Consider the following 25337-nt stretch of genomic DNA (forward strand, 5'->3'; position numbering starts at 1 on the left):
GTGTTTAAATAAGCTGCTGGTTTAAGACACTTTTTGTTGCTTTCCAGGACAAGGGTGTTGAGAAGGTTTCTTTGAAGAATTCTGAATTGCCCAAGGTATCTGGTTGCAAGAGAATTGATGTCATCAGTCAAGGTGCAGACCCTGTTGTTGCAAGTGATGGGTGTGGTGTTATTAAAGAGGTGAGAATGTTATTTATACTTTTTTTTATCCCTATAAATACTTGACCCCATTTGTTTAGATTTATCTTTTTTGGCTGATTGTAATTCACAGTGTTGAAATTAGCCATGATATCTAGGGAAGTCGTTGAGTATGTGAGCTGTTTTGCACATTTGCAGTCCGATGCTAATTTAAAGACCGAGCTGAAGTCAAAATGTTGAGGAGGAGTGGATGAAACTTTGTCCAGTAGAGCTAGTTAAGGTATTTAGTGAATCCTGATGATGTTCATATACTACTGGTCGAGTCTTGTTTGAGCATCTTTCTCTTGCTCGAAGATAATGTTTTCCGATGTTGATTTTTGGACTAGAAAATTTACATGTTACTTTTTTTCTTGCAGGTATGCGAGAACCGTCCTCAAGGAGTTGTTTTGGTGAGATTCAAAGATATGAAGGATGCTCACAAGTGTATAGGGCTAACGAATGGAAGATGGTAAGTACTGGTAGGCTTTCTCGTTCAAAATTATTATTATTTGCATGGTTAATTGCTCAACTGGTAACGGGCATACGTATATACATCCCATAAGAAGCTAAAAGTATAGCACAACATATATATCCCTATCATACTTTGGCTTTGTCTTCCCACTATGTAGTATGTATGGCATTAAAAATTGCGTCTAAAGTCACTTAGTTCAGACCCTTTCGCATACTTACAAGCAGAAGAAAAAAGATATGGCTTGCGATTTCTTTTCCGCGATCAGTCGGTCACCCATTTTATTTCTTTTTATTTCATGTTTGTTGGTAGGCAAGTGCATGCCAGCATAGATGATGGATCCATTAATCATGTTGCTATCCTGGATGTTGTGTATGACGGAGCTCGATTAGGTTTGAGATCAGGTGCAAGTTCTGTAAGTTTCTATGTATTTTCTAAGTTAGAAGAATATGTGAATATATGAAGTTTCTATGAATTGAACTTAGTAAGTCCCTCTGTATTCCCTTAGTATTTGATACTTAATAAAAAAAATTGATACTTAGATGACTTTGTGTTCTTTTTTGTATGAACTGATTTTTCTGCGGATACTTCCATCTAAGTATATATTTTTTGTGTTTGCAGGTTAATTGGATGATGCTCTGCTGCAACAAGTTTGGAGCAAAAAGTTTGGAGAACAAGGCACACATTAGGTAGCAGTAAGTTTCTATGTACATTCCAAGTTAGATGAATTTGTGAACACAGGAATTTCTATGAACTGATACTTGTTATATATATATTCCCCTAGTATTTGATACTTAACAAATAAAATTTGGTACTTAGAAGAATTTAAGTTCTTTTTTGTATGAATCCATTTGAATGTGATAAGAATTGATTGAATTGAGATGAATGTGATTGAATGAAAAAAATTTTGATTGTGGATGATAAATAAAAGGTGTATGCAGGTGGTTATTTGGAATTACGGCGTATTCCGGCCGAGAATGAGCTGTCGGCCGACCTTGACCTGGTCAAAATTGGTCATTGCTGACTGATCTTGACCAAGTCAAGGTTGACCGACAGTAATTTTTTTACAGTTACAAAAATATTCGTAACGGCTTGAACTTGTTACAACATCCTGTTACTAAATAAATTCGTAACGGCTCGGGCATGTTACGACAGTGCCACGTAGTAACGGCTACAAGCTGTTACAAGGGCCGTTACGAAAAAAATTCGTAACGGCTGCTGGGCCGTTGCGAAAAAATTGTAGCACCCCTTTCGTAACGGTCAAGAACCGTTACAACCCCGATTCGTAACGCTCAAAAACCGTTTCGAATTGGGAAAAATGGTGTAGTGTTAGGTAATCATCGTTAAACTCTTCATTGATTATCAAGACTTAAGTCGGTTTACAAGATGGATACAAGTATTACAACAATATTACTTGCTCCTAGATTTAATTTCTCTCTCCTGATTTCTTATCCAACACTCACTAAAAGAATTTCCCTCACAAGTAATAACCTCTCCTCTTTAGATAGGATCTTACATAGTGGATGACAGCTAAGAGATCCTTTATTTTCGGAATCTCTATGCGATACACTTGCTCATATACAATCACTCGTTCTCGTAGAGACTATACTTCGAACATATCTTCACACTTTACTCGTGACTTTGCTGACATCATCCGGTGCGTCATCTCAACCTTACTGTGTGCGATCTCCCTCGTTTAAGTTATATAGTCTTTACTTCGCATGCTTACTAACATGTGCGATATTTCACTCCTACATTTTGCCTCTTTCTCATTTCGCTTATTTTACAAAGTGAGCGATATGAGAAACTTCCACCCTATATTATCGCATATGCTTGTCTTTTCACATTTTACTTTTCCGACAATTTTCCGGAATCCAAGTTTATCTATTTACACGTGTTGATTTATTTCCTTTTTACTGGTTCAACCGTTTACAACCGGTCATATTCTTTTACCTATTTATTGATTCTTCGTTGAAAATAATCCTTTCCTCTTTCTTTCATCGTCTGCAACTACACGTTTCTTCTATTCTCTCTCTTGCCGCTGCTGTTGGTTTTTGCTGCTGCTGCTGCTGCTGTTGTTTTATTTCTGCTACATGCTACTATTTTATCATAATGAATCCCGAATCAAAGTTTGTTTTATTCTATCATTATTTATTGATTATAACTGTTACTTTTGGCTAACCCAATTCCCATACTGTTGCAGGAAAATTTCTTCTCTAAGTGCTCTTAGAATAACCTCTAAATCTTCTTCTGGTGTCGAGAGTAAAGAATCACATAAGAGGAAGGCTTCGCATAACAAAGAAGTAAGAAATACCCAATTTTTTTAAAAAAATATTGTTGCCTATATTTCTTATCTATTTTTTTTCGCAGAATTCCAATTCTGAGATGGGTGATGCCAAAGGACCTAAAACTAAGAAATCTCGCAAGGTTACTGTGATTAAGTCGAACCTCTCTATTCTTGATTTTAATGTCGGAGATGTCACCCCTATAACAACAGTTCAACCTTTGCACACAAATTCTCCTGTTAATCCTATAACAACTCAAACTCCTGAGGCAAATATTTTTATTTCTCCAGTTCAAGCTTCTGATGCGAATGCCTCTGTTACTTTTGAAGAACTTTTTCCTGAAAAGGAACCTGCTGCTGATCAAGGGGTAAAAGGTGATTCTACTATTGCCTCTACGAATGTATTGAATATGGATCAAACTTCCTCTTCGTTCATCAATACCGATTCTCAACCAAACCCTGCTGATTTGTCTATCCCTACAGATTTCTCCATGCCTTCCCCTTTTATGTCTATTTCTTCTTCTTCTTCATCTTCTTCTTTTTTACTAAATTCTCTTTCTCCGAGTAAGAAAGCTTTGGATAGTGTGAAGTCTGCATCTCAAGCTCTATCCGATATTATCAATTCTGCTCAATATTTAACCAATGATCCTTGCAAACTTCGCATATGTTCAGCTTTGAGTAAGCTTATGTGCGAATTCCCTTCTGATAGAGCTACAAGGAATGATATCCTCTCTCAAATTGATCCTAGTTTCCACGTTGCTCTAGATGTCTTGGTAACTATCTCTCATATATTAACTTTATCTCTTTCATTTTATTTTAATTATGACTTCTTTAGGACTCTCATCATCACATGATTTTAGCTGAAGGGCATTTTGAATATAGTTGTTCCCAGCTAGAACTTTCGCAACAGAATGCTTCTTTAGAAAAGGAAGTCACTAGACTAAAAGGGGAACTCCGAGAAGTCCAAAAGTTGAGAGGAGAGCTCGAAGTTGCGAATATTGATGCCGAGAATCTTCGTAGTGAAAATCGAAATCTTAGAGGTATTTATCATCATATCCAAATTGCTTGTTGTACTCTATTATACATTTCTTCCCCTTTCCACATTTTTCTAAATTTCTCCATGCATTTATTAAGATTTAAACCAGAAGAAAATATGTGAAAGATATAATTTTCGATATCTTGCTGAGGATACCTAAGCAAATAACAAGAAGTTGCAGACTCAACTAGATCAATTGTTTAACCATCATTCATATTCACTTGATCAGATTAACAATTTAACCCATGAAAATAATCTTCTCATTCAAGAAATAGAAGAATTATATAGTCAAATATCCCACTTTTCTAAATTGTCATGCGAAGCTGATCTGGTACACGAAACTTTATCAGAAGAAAATCGTATTCTTTCTAAGGAGAAGCGTTCTTTCTTGATGAAAGAAGCGATGTTTTCGCACCAATATTCAATTCTTCATGAAATAAACGATAACCAAGCGCGAACTCTTCGCTCGTTAAAGGAGCAGTATGAAACATCGTTTAAGGGGTTAAAGTCCCAGAATGAAAAAATTATCCAAAGTAAAGTAAATTTGACTGTGAAGAAGAATCAGCTTCAAGAACAATATGATCATCTAAAGCATTCCCACGATGTCCTTAAGAAAAAGAATAAGTCTCTCTCTGCTGACGAAAAGAAGATTCGATCCCGTCTTTATGGTTCAGTTGGTGATGAGTTTGACAAGATTATGGAAAATATGAAGGATAATACCCTTGCTCTTTCTAACTTCTGTGAAGGTAGTTAGTTATAGTTGACTGCCTCATTATTATTTAGTCATTTCTTCGTATCTTGTTGATGTAGATTTTTTATTTAATATTGTTTATTACTCTTCGCAGATTCTGAAAGATTGCATCAATCCACTATTACCCAATTGAGATCTGATTTATCAAAGGCTCGCAAAGAATGTACGAACCTGGAGCTTTCTCTTTTTGCTTCTTGTGGCGGAGCGCAAAGAAGACTCGCATATCAACAAAATATTTTGGAGATCAATGCTAGAAACCTTGAAAGAGGAGCTATTCGCAAGGCTCATGCCAATTCTCAATCTGTAATCAATGAAATTCTTCTAAGCAACTCTCTTCATGCAGTAAAGCTCCCTTCTCTTACCATAGGCGAAGATGAAGAATATCCCGAAGCAGACAGTGATTATGACTTTCTGAGTGATGATGAAAGAGAGCAAGAGGGTGAAGAAGATCATCTTGAGAAGGACAAGCCTGTGAGCGAAACCAATGCTGAAATTGAGGTCCTAGGCCCAGTATGGATGCTGAAAAGTCCTTGGTTGACCAAAATGTCGATGTTGAGCATTCTTAATTTTCTTTTCATCCAGATTTCTGATAGACACATTTTTGTGTCCGATTTGTCTCGATTCTATTGGTGGTCCCGGGAAAGCGTGAAAATTAAGCGTAATAAAAACGGGCCTACAGTAATACCGCAAGTGCACGGTCGTCAGATGTAGCTCGTGCAAGTACGGGTCGATCCACAGAGACTGGGGGTGTTTTGTAGTGTTTAGCTATTTTGGGTTCTAGTTGGCTATTGGGCTTTAGGTATCAAAGGGTTGTGGTACCAATGGGTTATGAATACCCTTTGGAACTGTTGGGCTTTGAATACCCTTTGAGTAAATTGGGCTTAATGGGTTTGTTGTAATGATGAAGTGCTTTAGGCCTTGGGCCTTTGAATGATTTTGGAATGAACTGTGAACTAGGCTTTGGCCTTAAACTTAGGCTTGGGCTCAGTGTAGTGAACTGAGCTTGGGATTAAACCTGGGCTTTTGGTATGATTTGGGCCTTAGCTGGAGCTAGGCTTTTTAGCTATGAACCTGGGCTTTTAGCCTTTGGTTTCAATGAACTGAACTTGGGCTCAGTGTTGAAGTGAGCTTTGGGCTCAGTTGGCTTGTATGAGGATCTGGGCTTGACAGTGACAGGCCTTAGCTTGGAAAGTGAACTGTGAGCTGGGCTTGATAGAGCTATCAGTTTGGTTTTTGAATGAGTCCACAGTGAACTGGACTGGGCTCTTAATGATCAATGCACTTAGGCCACAGTGAGCTTCAATGGACTAATGGGGAGAAAAACAGAGAAACTAGAAGAGCAAAAGATAGCAAAAGAAAGAGAATAAAAGAGAACACAGACAGAGATGAGGAACAGGGAAGAATAGGGAACAATAACTAAGGGATTAACAATGGCAGTGAAACAAACTAACTATGATCATGGGAAATAAGCAAAAATCAGTGGCAATGAGGCAGAAAGGCAGTTAGCCTAAGGCAAGGGAGCAGCAATGAAACAAATGGTAACAGTGGAGGTAAAAGCTAAGGCTTTGAATCCACCCTTGTGACCTAGCCAGATAGTGTAGTTCTAGGTTGAATCCTTAATGGAACTAAGTGACAGTTAATGCCAACTTAAGATCCTAAGCATACAAAAAGGGAATAGCAAGATAATCAGCTTGCTCAACTGATGTGCTCCTAGTATTGACTTTCTTTTGACAGTACAATCAATCACAAGCACTAGTGAGCACTGATTTCTCCCATTGCTCAATCAATTAAGTGAACTAAGGCTTCTAACCTAACATTCCACTACCTAACAGTCCACTAAAGCTTCATCTGAGCCTCAGCTAGTGAGACTTAGCTCATGACTAACATGCTAACACTAACATACATCATACAAGATAATTGAAACATGAATTCAAAAATTGAACATAAACAGAACATGAACATTACACAGAGAAAACCAAGAATAGAACATATACAGAACAGCAAAGTTCTGGACACTGGCTAGTCCAGCATAAGCCAATTTCACACCCACAGTCCCCTTTTTATACCCAGACACCCAAATTAGGGTTTACAGAAAAATTCCCCCAAATCCCCAAATTGAACAGTGACAAAATTAGGGTTTCTCACCTAATTCGACTAATTTAATCATACCCATGTTGCCACTGTTCTTCCTCATGCTCTCCCTAGCAGTAATTAGGGTTTTCTCGAAAATCCCCAAATTAACTGAAATTAGGGTTTGGGTTTTTTTCTTACCTTGATGTGACAAATCCTCAATTAGCATCGACCCATGTCTTCTCTGCTTCTCCTGGTGCCTTTCCCATACCTTGATTTCTTCTCTAGGTCACCTACTTCATCAACCTCTCACGCTTAGGGTTTCAGGGAAGAAACGTGAGAGATTGAGGGAATAGGGGGCTAGATAGTTAGGGGGTGATGATGGGTTGGTAGTTTAGGGATGATGTGAGACAGGTAGAGGTGGTGATGGAGTCAGAGCAGGTGGAGAAGGTGGTGGTGGTTCTGCAACTGTCGGGGGGGGAGAAAGAGGAGAAGTCGATGGGAGAAGAAGGAGGGGGCGTTTGGTTAGGGTATAGGTATAGGATACTATTGTGTTGAGCAGGTGTAGAGGATTTTGATGTTTCGCAAAGATGGACCGTAGGATTATAGGATGATGGAATGATCCAACGGCGCGATGGAAATGGATGAGGGGAGACCGTTGGATGACGAGATACATCAAAACTGACGGCGAAGATCGAGGTTAGGTGTTGTAGTGTTAAGCGGAAGTATCGAGATTTGATGCGCAGGCAAAGAAGAGACCGTAGGATCTAAATGTGATCTAATCTGAAGGCTTGGAATTTAGGTACTATGGTGTTTTGCAGGGACTTCAGATTTTGATGAACGATGAAGAAGCGACCATTGGATGATGAGATGGATCCGATCTAACGGCTGAGAATGGAGGCGAGTATGGATATAGAAAATGGGTTTGGGTAAGGGTTTTGGGCCTTGGGTATGCCAAGCCCATATCTTCTTTAAGAACAATTCTTCCTTCTTGAGCCCATTCCTAGCTTTTTGGACGTGCGCTCCATTCTTTGCGGCTTCCTTGCGTAATTTCTTCCGTCTTTTCACTACTTTTCTGCTCCGCAAATCATCCAGACTTTATTTGGTACCTAAAAATGCAAAATTAATTAATAAAAATATTTATTCTTGAAAACAATGAAAATACAGAATATGGGATAAAATGTAGAATTAATGCACAAAAGATGAGTTAAATGCCAACAAAAAGGGATAAAATTATAAAAAATTTGGCACTCATCATCTATATATTGGTAGCGCTCATTTTTGTACTTATTATGGTGTTTTATTTATTTGTAGGTATTTTTGCCAATAAACATTTTTGGAAAAAATTGGCTCGAAAAGTTGTCGGAAAGCACCCGGAGGACATTTGCTATTCGGACTCTCACTTTGGATAAGGGGTAACCTAATTACTAAGGGGAATCCCATTTCCAGGCAGTTGCTAATCGAACCCCTACTCTGGATAAGGGGAAACCCTCTTCAACATTCAAAAAACAGGATTTTGGCGGGAAAAAAAGTGCAGTTAAAGAACAGTTTTGGCAATCGTGATTTGGAGGAGTTTGAGGTCGATTAAACCTCTGATTTTCATAGGATAGACTCCTTATGGGTCTAGGAATCTGATATGGGTGTTTAAATCAATTAGACTGGGCTCAATCGACGGATTTTTCTCAAAACAGAAAATATGGAAAGTCACGTGTGTGACCTGTTTTAGGGAATTTTAGAGAGATTAAAACGCTGTAAACCTTCCCAAAGGTTTGTATATATCTAAGGAAGAGTTTAGAATAAAAAGGAAAGCTCAGAAACGCGTAGAAATCCTAAACAAGAAATTGCCGCAACTTGGCCGTGAAGAGAAGGAAAGAGATTTTGGAAGATTTGGGAGAGATTTAATCGGTATTTTTGATATAAATAGATGTCTTGGGTCATATAGAAGAGGTGTCGAGAGTTTGGGAACCTAAGGAGAGCCAGAGAAGAAGAAATCAGGGCTTTACCAAACTCTGTTTCTGCTGCTGCTGCTGCTGAAGAAGAAGAACGCGAAGAACATTGACGCTCGGTAAACAATCGCAGAACAATGTCGTTGTTTAACAGCTGAAGAACATTAAGATGTTCAGGGAAGTCTTATTCTAGGGTCTTAAAATCAGCGACAAATCAACAGTTTTTCTGTAACAGTTCCATTGTAACAGCTGTTTTGCAACACCAATACACTGCTGCAAACAGTCTGTGTTATTACTTTTCACTCTTTTAATCATCTTTTGAGCAACAAGCACACATTTTGAGATCATGATTAATATGAGGAGCTAAACCCCATTGCTGAGGCGATAGAGGAAGCTATTTTTCCAACAAAAAGTGGTATATTCTATTTTATCTTTTTATTTGCAATAATTATAAGATTATTTGCCTTGAACTATTATTGAATATGATTTTTATTTGAGTGATTGTGATCTATTTTGATGGAGTATGCTTAGTTTTAAGACTTTTGATGCTTCATACTTGGTATTTACAATTATTACTTTTGAAAATCTACTTATTGCAATATTTTAGAATCAAATTAAACAAGAAAATTGCATAAATATAAGTATTGGTTTAATCACTTTGAACTTGGAAAATAGTGGAATCTTACCCTCAGTGTTTCTTTTAGTATTGATATCATCTTTGATTTAGTTTGCTATAATTTTTAGTGAATTTTTTATTTTAATATTAGAATTTAAGTCTAATTAATATCCTTCACAAGTCTGAGAATCGAACCACTTTTACCACTATCTACAAATAACATCAATTTCCCTTCTTTGTTTCGATGTACTTATGTTTTAAAATTGTTTGTTACAAGAAAGATAGTATTTTGTTACTTCAATTCCCATACTCTTGCCTCTTATTATATTTCTTGTATGAAACAAGTGTACAGTATTATGTCTTTGAATTACCTGCAAAACGATAATTAGCTTATATAATTTTTGTTATGAGGTCTTATTTTGCCTTCCTATGTAAAGGTCTTAGCTTGCCTTATTTCTGTACGACGAGATCGCAGGCAGTCTTTACACTGTAGTGTATCGGCCCATTGATCTCGTCTTACCTTTTTCTTGTATTATTACTTCTTCAGGTTTTATCGCATAAATATGACAAGTCTTAATACTCCCGTGAGTAAAAAGTTTCATGACATTTACGTTTTTTTAACACAATTAAACCTTAATGGAGGGTGCCGTCCTTATCTTCGTCACCGCGCGATGATGTTCACATCTGACTGATGGGGCTACTAATCGGAGTGAATGTCCGGATTTAGGAGTAATTATGGAAATGTTTTTCCTTACCAGTGTTATCAATTAATGTCAGTGTTCGTAGTGCTGCAATACAATGTCAAATTAACACTACATGGACCGACCCCATCATCTGGAAGCCAAGGTAGTGATTGAACAGCAAATGCAGTTAACAGAACAAACCTAAGCGCGACACCAATTAAGCCTCAAATATGCTCCACTTCATGCTATAGATATTGCATCATCTGGGAACATCATCGGTAAGTTAAGGTTGATGTACATCTAAAAAAAACATGGAATAATATTTTGGATTACCAATTCAGTTGACCAAAAAAAACTACACGACAAACTGAGAACTCCATAATTACGAAAATGTACATCTAAAATGGGGCTCCGCATACGATTTTCCTCTGTTCCAACCAATCTCAAACAGCCATGTGTCTGTATTCTAATGACCAAAGCTTACAAATTTAATCCTCATATACCTGACTAATTTGAACGGATTTTCAACGAAAAAAAAAAGAGGAAATAATATCCCTCCCAATAGAGTACTCCTACATACTCCCGAGCTTGTTACTGACGTAACGTCACCGGATAGCGAGCGATTCCACGTCAATGTACTGTCATGCAAAAACATTACATTTTCATGGTTAACATAAAAGCTCCAGATGGGGGATCCTCAAATGGGGAATATTACAAATTCAGGTAATAGCATCAGGAGACGGTGAGAAATTGTACCATTACCAGAGCTTCTAAATTCTAATGGAGTTGGAATCAAAACCTGACCAAAAAATTACAATAATATTTTTATGATGAAAAAATTGTCAATCAATTTTAAAGGGATGAATACGTCCTGCAGTCTCATCACAGTACGTATATAAATAAGTTTTGCAAAGTCTCATCGGTGAAGCATATGAATCTTCTATATCTCTATATTGATAACTAAAGAATTTTTATGCTAAAATAAAGGACTTCGTCACGAGTACAGATCAAAGGTACGCTAAATTTACGTTTGTTAGTGGTGGTCCAAATTTGTCATGACAAAGATAAATTAAGGACTGTGGTTCTCCAGACCAAACTCGTACGTGTAGCGCAGCTTCTAGGTCGTTTAATGAGAAATCAGGAATCCCCCATCGTTTTGTTCAGTATCTAAGACCCAGTATTTTCCGTCGCTTCTGAAACCCCGTCGTTCGATCACTTATTCTTCTCCCTGTAATCGTTACACATAGATCCCGGAGTTTCCTTTTTGATGATTATGCTGATCATTATGTTAATTTTGGGGATGTTCTACATGATTTTGGAATCTGCTTTGGTTCCCAAGGAAGATCAGTCGCAAATTTTTTTGGAACAAAAACCAAATTACAGGTATGATTTCTTGAAGAATCGAATTTGAGTTCGCTATTTGATTAATTTTAGTCCAGAATAATTTTAAAAATTTCGATTAATTTGTCCGGGATAAAAAATAACTGTTAAACAGAACTATCTAGGGCATAAAATGATCAAGTATTCATTTTATTCTCTGATGCCCTCAAGATCAGAACTTTGATTCGTTATCTGTGTGAATTTTTGATTAATTAATTATAATTTGGATTCATTAATTTTTGATTTATTTTTGATTAAGGTCCATTTTTGAGCTAGGAGTCTTCGCAGTTCATGCTACGGTGCTCTTAATTTTGACTTTATTTTCAATTTAAACCTGATTCCTTCCTCAACATCAATGTTTCATGGACCGTTAAGGTTCTTAGAACTGCGCGGCTCTTTCAGCCTTCCATCTTCCTTTGTGTTATAAATTTCTTGCTTTCCTGCACGTGTGCCTTACCTCTCCACTTTCCTTCAGTTACACCTGCATTAAAGCTTATTACTATTGCTCTAATCTGTAATACTATAAAACCTCTCTCGTTCAAAAGTATCTTCTGCCTAAACTACCGTTCATTGCATTTACCTCTTAATATTCTATGATTTTAACTCACCAAAACCCTAGGTATTATCTTAATCGGCTATTGTTCATGAGGCAGTATTCTTCCGTATTGGAAATTCCCACAGGAGGAGGAACCAAGTTTGTTTGGGTTCTTTCTTGACATCTCTCATTTTAGGCTGACAATACAAGTTTGGGATTGTTAATTGATGTTTATACTCTGATTTTACACTATTCTATTGATGTTATTTTCCCCTGCCCTCATTCCATCTCTGATTTCTTCCTGTTCTAATTGAAGAATTATTGATGAATTATATTTAGAGTATCAAAAGATTGGACCTTTACGTCCATGAAGGGTTGACATTCTGAATTGAAAATTACTTTCATCTTTAATTAAGGTACATGTGTTTATCTTTTTTCATGGGTTTAAATTATGTAATATAACGCAATTTGTTTAGTTGATACCATTAGGAAATGAATTTATGGTTAGTTAATTTTTGCATGTTTTGCAGTTCAAATAGATCTATTTGCTTGGATTTGAAAGTGAATAATATGTGCAGTATTCCTTCTTCGATGAAACTCTTGGCTGTTGTTCCAGACTCAAAGTTTATCATTCCATCACTACAGTATTACCTAACAAAAAAAAAAGAATGTGATGTCTCTGATTCTTTACAATTCCTTTTATAGCTAATTCTCTAACACCAATAGAAGAACCCAAAAAGAATATTCATTATCGAAAGTCACTCTTCATTCCTCCAAATATAATTGCTGGCAAAAAAGCAAGTCTAATTGTTAGTATGTAATCTTTTAATTCTTGGAGTAGAATCCCAACCCAACGGCAATGCTTTTTACTGCTTAAAGTAGGTTTATGATGTGAACAATTTTTCGGAAGAACATCCAGGACGACAAGATGTTCAACTAGAATCTGCAGCGGGTAATTACTAATTATCCTATATGAAATTATTAGATTTTAATTTTAAGAGAATTTTTTTTTTTATTGAGGCTTATTTAAGAATAAATGTTTGGAACATGATTATCTTATTTATGAATAGGTAGTTTTTCTAGGTATGTGATTTTTTGTAATTGTTTAATGCACCGTTAAGATACTTTAGGGGTGGCCGATAATGCCTCTCTATCTTCCTCGCACCAGCATTTAGGTCCGTGGTTTAATTAACATTTAGTTTTGTTGATTTATGGGAAGATGTTATTGATCTGCTATTTTATATGTTCTTTCTGAATACTGCGACATTAGGAAAGAAGAAAATTTCCTTTATCTTTGGTTAGTGGTTACTTATTCCTCTTTCTACTTAAATCTATTTTGCAGAGAACGGTAACCTACTGGATAATCTCAGTTATCTTTTAAGGTTCCCTCTACGTATTAGGTCTACAATGCCAGATCGGTTTCAATAATTCAGATGAAATTCAGAATTGATTCAATGAGTGTTGATTAAGATGAAACAGTCTCTAACCTCAAAAGAAAACTCTCATGAATAACAACTTTACATTTTTAGTTTATCAAACTAGAAAAAACCGTCTCAAACTAATATGTTAAGAGGGATGATAGATTTCACCATGAAAGTCCAACGACATGTGATGTTGTTTTGTTAAGGATCGAACAAGAGAGAGGAGAGCATAAACGCGGAAGCATAAAAGACTACATTGATAATAATTCGGTGTATCAATTCTCATGGCTTAATAGCCTATTTATATTGTTCACAAACTTGACGACCACTCAAGGTACTTATCTAATAAAATCAAACTCTAAATATAGACACTTTCCTAACATAAACTTTCACAACTTAATGTGCATATCTCCTAAATATAGACTCTCATATATTATTTCCTAATACCCTCCCTCAAGATGGAGCATGTAGATCACGAATGCCCATCTTGGACCAAAGAAATTTAACTTCGGTTTTTTTTTTTTTTTCTTCCAACGCTTTTGCAAAAAAAAATCTTCAGATCATAATTTAAGGACGTTTCGGTCCTCTTCGTAGTTTAAGGACATTTCGGTCCCCTTCGTAGTTTAAGGACATTACGGTCCCATCTTCGTAGTTTAAGGACATTTCGGTCCTCTTCGTAGTTTAAGGACATTTCGGTCCCAATGCAAGTTTAAGGACATTGCGGTCCCATCTTCGTAGTTTTAGAACATTTCGGTTCCATCTTCGTAAGAATACTTCTTGTACTCTTGTTTTCTTGGTTTCTTCGATAGAATACTTTTTGTACTCTCTCGACAACTCATAGGATTTCAACCTATTATTGTTGTTCTTTTCTCATCACCTCTTGGTGATTGTTTTCTTCTCTCTTTTTTTCTTTCTTCACAACATGAATGTTGTTTCTTCTTCTCTTATTCCAGTCACGCTATTTTTGCGAAACCTTCACACTTCTTTGTTCTTCAAGATTCTCTCACAATCTTGTCGTCTTTACAAAGTCTGCCACACTTTGTAGGATCTCTAAGTTTCTGCCACAAACTCTTCAACCACACTTCACTTCTTCCAACATGTTGAACAACTTTCTGCAACACCTCTAACAGAAACTATCACAATTTTCTTCTGTTACGCTTCTGTAGCAATTCATCAGTAACACTTATCTGTGACATTCGTTTGTCACACTTCTGTTCACCTGTAACAGTTCTCCTGTAACAGTTATCCTCTGTAACAATCCTCCAATAACACTTTCCTTTTTTTTTTTCACCAACATCGTACCATGGCTGGATAACACAATCGAACACCATCACTTTAATATTCACCATCTCTAATTTCGTTTCCCCGCTACTATCGCAGCTCATCCATATATCCCTGACCAACTCAAGCTCTCCATCAACAATGTCAGCAACCATTCTCTCTGTCCATCAACACAGTATTCCAACAGTAGTAACATCCATACATTCTCTTCCCAACATACAAGTTGCAGGCAGGGTTCATGTCCATCTTGAGTTCTAAATCACCAATAATCAATAACTAACCACCACAACATCTCTCAGCACCTCATCAATCACCAAATCCGATCACCATACTCTGTTCCGGTGTAACACTGTCTTCTCCATCAACCATGAATCACGGTAATCCCATAACTCATCCCCTTTCTTCTCAACTGCACGATTTTCCGGATACAATGACTACTTCAACCCCATCACCAGCAAACCAATAGAGACATCAATCACCAACCCAAAGCTCAATTCGAACTGGAGAATAACTCCCATCAGTAATAACTACCACTGTGATCGAACGCCATCAGTTCTTCCTCCATCTCAATCATCAATGGTAGTCATCACCGAGCATCATCATCACTTCCATGTTTCTTTCCCAACATCAGCGCACAACAGCACTTCTCTCCTCAACTTGGTACCTGATCATCAGCAGCTCGATCTTTGCCAAAAAAATCTATCCAACAAATCTTGAACAACAACATTAAAGTTCAACTCCGTCACAGACAGCAACATCACCGATAATATTGAGTTCTAAGACAACCCAAACTTACACGAGTTTTTTTTTTTTTTTTAGGTCGTGAAACCCTAACTGCTTCTTTGTCCATCATTATTTATCAGTTTCAATCACCAAAGACAGAAACTCCTCTGCCTAGCTCGCTCCTCTTTCAGTTACTGCCAATTCTTCTCGGCATAAATAACATGCTAGAATCACCTCTTCTTACTTGTTCTTCTTGATCTCGCCAGAATCAAACCACAACAACAATAAGTTCCCAACGTTGTTGCTATCAATACCACCAGCTTCATCATCACCTTGCTCACTAGTCAACAACAGCAGCTCAACTCCATACTTCCTGTCATGACAATGTAAACCAACCTTCTTCGAACCCATGACCAGAATCTAGGGCAAATCAGATTCTCCAGCAAACTAACGACAACAGCAACACAGCAACCAGCATCGCCTCTTCACAAACTTGTTGTGTCTGCTTTACCGTTAATCCTCATCTTCTAACAGCGACCAAACCTTGCCTCCAATCCAACAAGTCACGAATAGTAACCTTGCAACAATTTTCTTTCTCTTTAAAACAACAACGATTCTTTTGACAGGCCTTCGAACAATTTTTTTTTTTTTTTTTCTTAAACCCTAAAAACATGGAAAAAACTTCTCTAACTCTTTCTCCTTCTCCTTCTCCTCTCTCTTCCTCTCACCTCGCTCTGATACCATGTTAAGGATCGAGCAAGAGAGAGGAGAGCATAAACGCGGAAGCATAAAAGACTACATTGATAATAATTCGGTGTATCAATTCTCATGGCTTAATAGCCTATTTATATTGTTCACAAACTTGACGACCACTCAAGGTACTTACCTAATAAAATCAAACTCTAAACATAGACACTTTCCTAACATAAACTTTCACAACTTAATGTGCATATCTCCTAAATATAGACTCTCATATATTATTTCCTAATATGTTTCATGTCTCTCAGAAAACCCCTTCCTTTAGGGTTTTAAAATATACATTTTGGAAAAACCAGGCGACCTAATATAGCGATATTCAGTAGTAGTCTTGATCTTTTATTTCACATTCGCGTATGAATTTACTTTTCCTTGGTTGGTTTCTTAATTAAACCCGATGTTATGTCTTGCAGTTCTTGCATGGGTGTCTCAATCGTGCTAAGATTTTTGAAGCTGCTGCAAAGTTGATGAAAGAGATGAGCTCAGAAGGTTTTCAATATGACCTCATTACATACTCCTCCATACTCGGGGATATCAGGAAAGTCAGCGAGGAAAATATACGTACACATATCTAACGCTAACTTGGTACGTTGCTCCTCTTCCTACTTAGTATACCTGTATCAGACTTGCTCACTTTATTGAGAATATAAATCGCGTGTACATCCACACATCATTGTTAGATGGTGCACATGAACATATATAATAGATTCTCTTTCTCACTCACTATCAGGTGCGCGAACACACACACATTTTGGTATTAAAGATTTTCTATTGTTCAACTTCGAAAGGAAGTAAACATATACTAATTTTTTTCTTGAAGAAAAAAATTACTTATAAAGGGCACTTCCCTGGCCTTAAAATCGTACTTGGTTTGACTTGTATTTTTGTACGTTCGTGGGTTATGGTTTTCTTCAAATTTTATTATATACATGAATAGAGTTGTCCTGCGTCCAAATTAGATATTTATATACATGAATAGAGTTGTCCTGCGTCAAAATTAGATATTACCATCTATACCCATGTAAGTTTTTTCTTTTACAGGAAATGGTTCTTTGTCGATTTGTATGCCAAGTAGCGAAGCTTTACTTGCACATATATTCGAGAGCCACTTGAAACCAATCATCTATATGGACCTTCTTGCGTATCACGAGTGGGGGATCCTGCACTTGATGTGGAAAGAACCTACAGAGTGTAATGGAGTGAATAATAATCTAATTGTCAGGTCTAATATGAGTGAATATAAACTTTAATTTTCGGGTCTAATGAGAGTGAGTATAAAGTTTGTAGGTTTGTATTTTGGTGTTTAAGTTCATTTGATTATAATTTTCGAGTCTAATGGGAGTGAGTATAAAGTTTGTAGGTTTGTATTTTGGTATTTAAGTTCATTTGGTTATGGATGTATTATGTTCTTGCCATTAATGGTTGCTGTTTCTATTGTTTTTCTTTCCAGATTTACGATTCAGCTAAGTGTGCATCTATGGAACGCAAGTCGAAGATGCTAGAGTTATGTGTTGCTGATCTAAAGGATGTCTTTTGTCTCTAACAGAGGTGCAATTGAGTTGGAGATTAGGTTCTTTGTAAGCAAATAGAACTGGGTATATACAAAGAAAGATCAGTTTTGCAGCAAAAACTTTTCTTCAGATATCTATTTGTCTTGCTCCGAAAATGTTGAAAGAACTGTAAGAATGGAATAAAAATGTTTTTCTTTTTCCTTTACTGTTAATAAGAAATACTTGATTTTTATCGAGATGGGTGTAAATATGAAACCATGTGATATCCATTTGACGTCTAAGTGGAACCTTACAATTCAGTTTCAGACGCAAATTGAGGGTTCAAATGTACTTTGTCAATTCCTTTTGTGTAACTTGTTGGTTACATGAATTATATGATGCGGAGAGTATTTAATTGGTGCCGTTACGGCACGGGCCAAGTCCTAGTCTACTACAATTATTATGCAGATACTCCCCAAGTTCCTATTATATAGGCGGAGTTTGTAAATTTTGTAGTCCCCCCAGTCCCTATTATATAGGCGGAGTTTGTAAATTTTGTAGTCCCATAAGATAGGCGGAATTCCAATTTCAAGGATGTTTTTTCCCCGTATACCCCTACTTATGATGCATGGTTATCATACAATTTAGTTAAGTGTGAAAAAGAGATATAGATTTATATTAATATATAATATTCGTATTGGGAAAAGAAGAGGGTAAATTAGGAAAGTAAAGGAAAATTTATGAAAACTAAACTTTTTCTTATTCTAAGAGAATTTTCCTTCTCCGCTTATATATTGGGGATGGAGGGAGTATAATTTAATTCCCATGGATTCTATTACTCTTGAGGACCCAACTATGTAAATTTTGTGCTCTTTGTAATTGTGCTTGTTCCTATAATATGTAGATATACACATGAAATGAAACGTTACATGCTGATACCAAAAATGTAGTTGAAGAAAGACGTGAAGATTAATTCGCTCATCCAACACTTTCTCAAGAATTCTTCCCTCATAGATAAATAAGAGAGGCAACTATGGATTATTAAGAAAATATTTTTTGTTCTTTATCTTCTTGGTCAAAATCATTTCCAAAGAAGACGCTCATTCATGAATAATAAGAATTCTCACCAACAATGGAGTAAGAGAAATAGAAGACATGTAATAGAAATCACATACAACAGTTTACAACAACATCAAATCACATGAAAGCTAGCATAGCATGAGGCAAAGAACATGGATCAATAATTTCGCATGATTAGTTCGCAATACTTCTTATATTTCGAGGATTAGTACTTCTATACTTCTTCAAGGATACTTCATACTTCGCATACTTCAAGGAATGATACTTCATATATACTTCTCAAAGATTCAGAACTTCACAAAAGAATAGAGGCAAGTACGTACTTTTCAGAAAAGTATTCTTTCGCGTAGTTCCTTCATCAACAAAGATTAAAGACTACTCCAACATCACGCACCCCGCTCCAACAACTACAACAAAGTGGATTTTTCCTTGAAGATCGCTCTTCAAGCAATATTCAAGAAAAAATAGGCAAAATGTCGGAGTGAAATAACGCACATGTTAGTAAGCATGCGAAGTGAAGACTATATAACTTAAACGAGGGAGATCGCACACAGCAAGGTTGAGATGACGCACCGGATGATGTCAACAAAGTCACGAGTAAAGTGTGAAGATCTATGCGAAGTATAGTCTGTGCGAGAACGAGTGATTGTATATGAGCGCGTGTATCGCATAGAGATTCCGAAAATAAAGGATCTCTTAGATGTCATCCACTATGTAAGATCTTATATAAAGAGGAGAGGTTATTACTTGTGGGGAGAATTCTTTTAGTGAGTGTTAGATAAGAAATCAGGAGGGAGAACGTAAATCTAGGAGCAAGTAAGATTGTTGTAATACTTGTATCTATCTTGTAAACCGACTTAAGTCTTCATAATCAATGAAAAGTTTAATGATGATTACCTAATATTGATTATAGTTATAGTGGAACGTGGTTGTGAGGAAACTTGCAACTACAGTGTATGCTAAAATGCAAGCTAAATCACGTAAATTTATGCTAAAACTCATTTAGATGGGGAACCAGAGATATACTCATTCCATGTTTGGATTTTCCGTCTCTTTCGAAGCTACATGTAACGCTAATGTTTGGTGGTCTTTCCCCTTGAATTTCTTCATTTTAATATGGAGCATGATCGTTTGGGTCCTCGGTTCAGATTGAAGTAGTTTTTGTCTTTCTTCATTTTTCTGGATGCATGCTTTCTTGTGTTTTTTCTCAATAGACTCATTCTTCTTCCATTTCCTCAGTTACATAAAACTTCAAATTATTTTGTGTACAAGTTATAGATGTTCCAAGAGTTATATACATTGAAGGTTCACATCCGATGACCCATTTTCACTGTTGGACTATTTTGGTGCATGATATCTCAAAACGTTTCAAGTGTCTACTTATTTTTCTGCTCAAAAAATCATTTTCATCCCAATCCAAATACCTTTGCTCTAGCTCATCCATAAATGGTTGACATATGAACATTATTAATTAGTTTGAAAGCATCTAACGGGTTGAGGGAGATTTGGAGACTTGTCCCCAAAATCTTTGGTCAAGACTATGTTTTGGCTTGTGAAGTTGAGAAATAATATTCTAAAACAGAAGTTTTAGTACTTATTGTATCGAGACATACTGTTTGAGCTGGTCGTTCTCTCTGACTATTCAATTTGTCAGGTCAGGAAACATCGAGGAAAGAATCTTAAAGACGTGCATACTACGGAAATGCTTTCAGGAAATGGGCTATATAGCCAAAAACACAAGTTTTCTGGGCCATATGGATTAGTAGAAGTTTCTTCTGGGTCAAATGGACAGTTCAACTTTTTAATTGAAACTGACCCAATTACCCTTTTGTAACTGCACGTTCTCCGTCTCCTCAACAAAACCACGTTCTCCTTCTCTCTTCAGATGAAAACCGCCAACATCCTTCTTCTTCATCTTCTCACAAACTAGAAGAGGAACAAATTCGTCCACTGTTTCCCTACACCAAAAACCATCAGAAATCGGTTTCCTCCACCGTCTCCTAACCATCAACAGTAGCAGATTCATCAGAAACCATCCAAAAATAACTGCATGACCTGTTATGCATTGTTTAGAGTATCTGCATAACTTGTTATGCATATAAGAAGTGTTATTGTTTTTGTTAAGCATTCCCTGCGTCACTTATTGTTTTAATGCATAACATCTTATGCAGATCCAACATTGACAGCATGACAAGTTATGCATTGTTTAGGTTATCTGCATAAGTAGTTATGCATATAAAAGGGTTTTTACGCCTTCCCTGCGTCACTTATTGTTTTAATGCATAACATCTAAAAAAACACTATGAAGCCAAAATAAATAATGCATGAATCATTATGCACATATATAAAAATTAACTGCATGATTTGTTATGCATTGTTTAGAGTATCTGCATAACTTGTTATGCATAACTGGTTATGCAGTAAAAACAGCTATGCATAACTGCTTATGCAGTAAGAGCATCTATGCATAACTGCTTATGCAGTAAAAGCAACTATGCATAACTGCGTAGCTTATTATGCATAACTGCTTATGTAGTAAAAGCAACTATGCTGAACTGCGTAGCTTATTATGCATAACTGGTTATGCAGTAAAAGCAAACATGGTGAACTGCATAACTTATTATGCATAACTGCTTATGCAGTTAAAATACAAACATTGTTTAACTGCATAACATCTTATGCAGATCCAAAAATAACTGCATGACCTTTTATGCATTATTTAGAGTATCTGCATAACTTGTTATGCATATAAAAAGCCTTACTATATTGGTTAAGCATACCCTGCATCACACATTGTTTAACTACATAACATCTTATGCAGATCCAACATTGACTGCATGACAAGTTATGCATTGTTTATAGTATCTGCATAACCTGTTATGCATATAAAGTTATGCCTTCCCTGATGAGTGTTATTAAATCATATTGCAGTTTTAGGAGAACTTTAGAGATGAGTACAGTGCAATGGAGTTGGAACTCTGTGAAATCGAAACTAAAAGATTGAATCGAAAAGATCTGCATTGATCGTAAATTCAAAAACAAGCTTAAAATATCTAAAAATCCATTCGAAAACCTAAATTAAACTCTATAACTTAAAATAATAGATCATAATCTTAAAGAAACTAAAACCTAGAATCGAATCAAGATTAAACAAGATCAGAATCAAAGTTAAACAAGATCAGAATCAAAGATAAAACGAACGAACCTGAGCTTGAATTTCAGATTATCTTTGCTGAGTAAATTGAATCTCTCAATCAGCTCCTTCGCAATGTGATAAAGTGCATAACAAGCTATGCAGTACAAAAATATGCAAAAAAAATATGCATAACTAGTTATGCAGTACAAAGAAAATGTGCATAACAAGTTATGCAGTACAAAAAAAATGTGCTTAACCAGTTATGCAGATGCATAACTTGTTATGTGGCACAAAAATAAATGTGCATAACCAGTTATGCAGATGCATAACAAGTTATGCAATACAAAAAAAAGTGCATAACTAGTTATGCAGTACAAAGAAAATGTGCATAACTAGTTATGCAGTACATAGTTGAGATATCATCATCAGACATTGTCAAGGTCAATCCCAATGCTACACCAAGAGCTGCAAGGTGGGACTTTGCAGCAATGAAGAAAGCAATGCTCAAGAAGCATATTTCAAGCTTAGAGGTACTTGTTTTATGAACCTTAAGAATGAATGTATATTTCAAGCATATGAAAGCAAACATGCAGAACTGCATAACTTATTAAGCATAACTTGATTAACTGCATAAAATACGAACATTGTTTAACTGCATAACATCTTATGCAGATCCAAAAATAACTGCATGACCTGTTATGCATTGTTTAGAGTATCTGCATAACTTGTTATGCATATAAGAAGTGTTATTGTTTTTGTTAAGCATTCCCTGCGTCACTTATTGTTTTAATGCATAACATCTTATGCAGATCCAACATTGACAGCATGACAAGTTATGCATTGTTTAGGTTATCTGCATAAGTAGTTATGCAGTTAAAATGCAAACATTCAAATTTTACAGTGAAAAACTGAAGGGAATGTACAGTTAAACAATCAACATAAGACTAAAAGATATATACTATAAAAATGAAGAGAAATACTTGAAAAAATAATTCCATAAGATATATTTTTATGAACAAAAGAAATAATCCAAGACAAATACTAGTTGCGAAAATATAATTCAAGGTAAACGAACCTTCGATTCAACAAACTATTCAACAATCATTAATCACCATGATTGATCAACCAGATCTGAAAAAGACACGAGCTCTGAAACTTTGATCGAATTCTGCAGGTGAGGAATAAACGAGCTCTGCCGGGACGGGGAGGTTTTGAAAAGAGAAATAAATTCTCTTTGAAAAGAAGAGTTTAGAAGGTTAGGGGTATTTTAGGTAAGACATATTTTTTTATTTTAATTTTCCTAGGCCAAATATCCAAATTGGCTATATAAACAGTATATTTCTGATGTTTGGCTATATAAACAGTATCAAATGCTAAGAATCTATTTCACCCAAGAATTTTGTGTTTTGATCTTTTTGACCAATTTTATGAAATGCTTTATAGCCCCCGCTTTTATACCCAAAATTTTGACACGACTATGTGTCAAATTTTGATTGGCTCGTTCTATAAAGCAGGACCCCCTGTTTTCCTGGTGGGGTTTGGAGAGGGGGAGTTTTTTTAGAATAAAATTCTTGTTTCGGTAAAAAGTTTATGTATAAGGAAACAACAGCCGTGTTTCCCTAAGATTGACTTAAACAAAAATAAAATAAATAAAGGAAAGTATGTGACAGAAATCCTTTACATTTGAGAGTGGTCGGCAGGTTTTGTGCATAGGAAGTATTGATTGCAGGCGTCACTTTTCATTACAACATGTTGCGTACACAAGTGAGATTTTTGCTGTGGTTGCAGATTTTGAGTAGGAAGTTCAATGGGGATTCAAAAAAGTTTTAGTTAGATCCAAGTGCAGTTAAGATTTTGAATGGCAGGTCTACTCTTTAGACTTTCTCTGGCAGATACGGCTGGGATGGTTGTGTGTGCTAAATATGAGCGTACGTACTGGATATGAGCATGCTTTTTGTAAAGTAAACATTATCGCAAAAAGGGGTTGGAACCTTAGCAGAGGGGCCTGACATTGTTTATTTTAGAGTACACAACAATTATCCGTACTCTTGCAATCTACTAGTAAGCTAATCTCTAATGAGAAAAATTAAGAATCACTATTAAAGTGCGGCTGACAATCATAGAAATAGTAGTAATTGAACAAAACACAAGAAGAAAAAAAGTAGTAAATTAGGAAGCCGCAAAATTAAAAAAACAGTCTCCCTGAGGATCTGTCAGATCGTAACCAGGAAACGTCGGGTCGTAATCAAGCAAGGAATCGTAACCAGGAAACGTCTAGTCGTAAGCAAGCAAGGAATCGTAACCAGGAAACGTCTGGTCGTAGCCAAGCCAGGAAGCATCGTTGAATGACGACCAGGTGGAGCTGTAGGATTTATACTTTGGGGAATCATCTTTCTGTGGGTTCTCAAGTTCAACAAAAACATCTAAAGCATTCTTGAGCAGAGTTTGATCGATTTCTTCTCCTTTTCGATTAGCAGCATCCTTAACTCGATCTTTCATCTTCTCACCGACAATTTTTTCGAAACAATTATACCCAACACCTTTTACCGTTGGAAGTCTGCGACGAGAAATATAATAGCGATCGAGATAAGTGAAACATCGCGAAAGCTTTCTTACCAAAACTTTATATCTTGCCCATCTCATAACCAGTTCTTGCAACATAGACACATCATCATGCTTTTCTTTAATAGCTGGTAAAACTATTGACTTCAAGTAATTCTTATAAACACCTTTATATCTTTTGTAAACTTGTTTGGAATGATCATGAGGACCTAACTGAGTGCACATAGTGAAAATAATATCGTACATCTTCATACTGAGGTTTCCTTCTACTAGCGGTGATTCAGGGACACCTTCATGAATGTTAACCTTTTTTGTAAACTCATTCTGAATGATTTCCCAACCTTCTTCCTCCACATCCATTGGAGATTCATCAGGGACATCTTCAAGAATATTAATCAGCTTCGTAATCCCGTTCTGAATGATTTCCCAACCTTCCTCCAACTCTAGTACCTTCTTCATCTCTGTGCCCAAACTATCTCGACTCCAAACCAACTCAAGAAAATAAAAGAGAGACCGAAGACAAAAAAAGAAAAGAATGCTTATGAGAAAAACTACAGGCCATGAATTTGTTTTTATAAAAAGAGAATGGGAGTCTTAATAAGAATCTATTTCCGTTTTTTGATAGAGTTTTGTGTTAAGGAAGCAGCAAACCATGATTCCAAAACCGACTAGGAGAGGGAAAAAAAGACAAAGCGCGCGATAGTCTTTCATGGCTGCAAATGTACATCCAGTTCTACAGTTTCCATGGTAAAGTTGAAAAGAACAATATATTCTTCATGAAATGTTATTACGGTCAGTAGTACTAGTGACTCGTGTCTGGAGTTGAGCAAAATACCGGGATTGAAGATTAACCAAGGAAGGATTCCCATTCCCATGTTCACCTGCATCATCCTTCAACAATTCACCAGTTAAGACTTCTGTAGCAAACCATGTTTAGAAATA

General features: G+C 36.3%; 1 protein-coding gene and 1 long non-coding RNA gene across 2 annotated transcripts; both read left to right on the forward strand.

The window, feature by feature from the left end:
* The first annotated feature begins 943 nt into the window (after window positions 1-943).
* On the forward strand, window positions 944-11090 carry LOC113290360. Its single transcript, XM_026539969.1, has 8 exons — window positions 944-1060; window positions 1267-1334; window positions 2849-2948; window positions 3016-3702; window positions 3765-3969; window positions 4316-4711; window positions 4811-5226; window positions 11019-11090. Exons 1-8 carry the CDS (start codon window positions 944-946, stop codon window positions 11088-11090), a joined length of 2061 nt encoding a protein of 686 aa, XP_026395754.1.
* Window positions 11091-11146: 56 nt separating this feature from the next.
* LOC113285355 lies at window positions 11147-17843 on the forward strand. The gene is made up of 5 exons (XR_003328608.1): window positions 11147-11414; window positions 12286-12362; window positions 12477-12898; window positions 16541-16712; window positions 17578-17843. It is a non-coding gene; the product is annotated as an uncharacterized LOC113285355 (long non-coding RNA).
* The last annotated feature ends 7494 nt before the right edge of the window (window positions 17844-25337 follow it).

The sequence above is a fragment of the Papaver somniferum genome, chromosome 6 (assembly GCF_003573695.1).
Source record: "Papaver somniferum cultivar HN1 chromosome 6, ASM357369v1, whole genome shotgun sequence".
NCBI lineage: Eukaryota > Viridiplantae > Streptophyta > Magnoliopsida > Ranunculales > Papaveraceae > Papaver > Papaver somniferum.

Excerpts from the sequence above, each read along its gene's own strand:
- LOC113290360 (XM_026539969.1), top strand. The coding sequence starts at position 944 with ATGTTTGTTGGTAGGCAAGTGCATGCCAGCATAGATGATGGATCCATT. Across the intron at positions 1,061-1,266 it reads TGAGATCAGGTGCAAGTTCT|GTTAATTGGATGATGCTCTG; the intron begins GTAAGTTTCTAT and ends TTGTGTTTGCAG. Across the intron at positions 3,970-4,315 it reads TGAAAATCGAAATCTTAGAG|AAGAAAATCGTATTCTTTCT; the intron begins GTATTTATCATC and ends AAACTTTATCAG.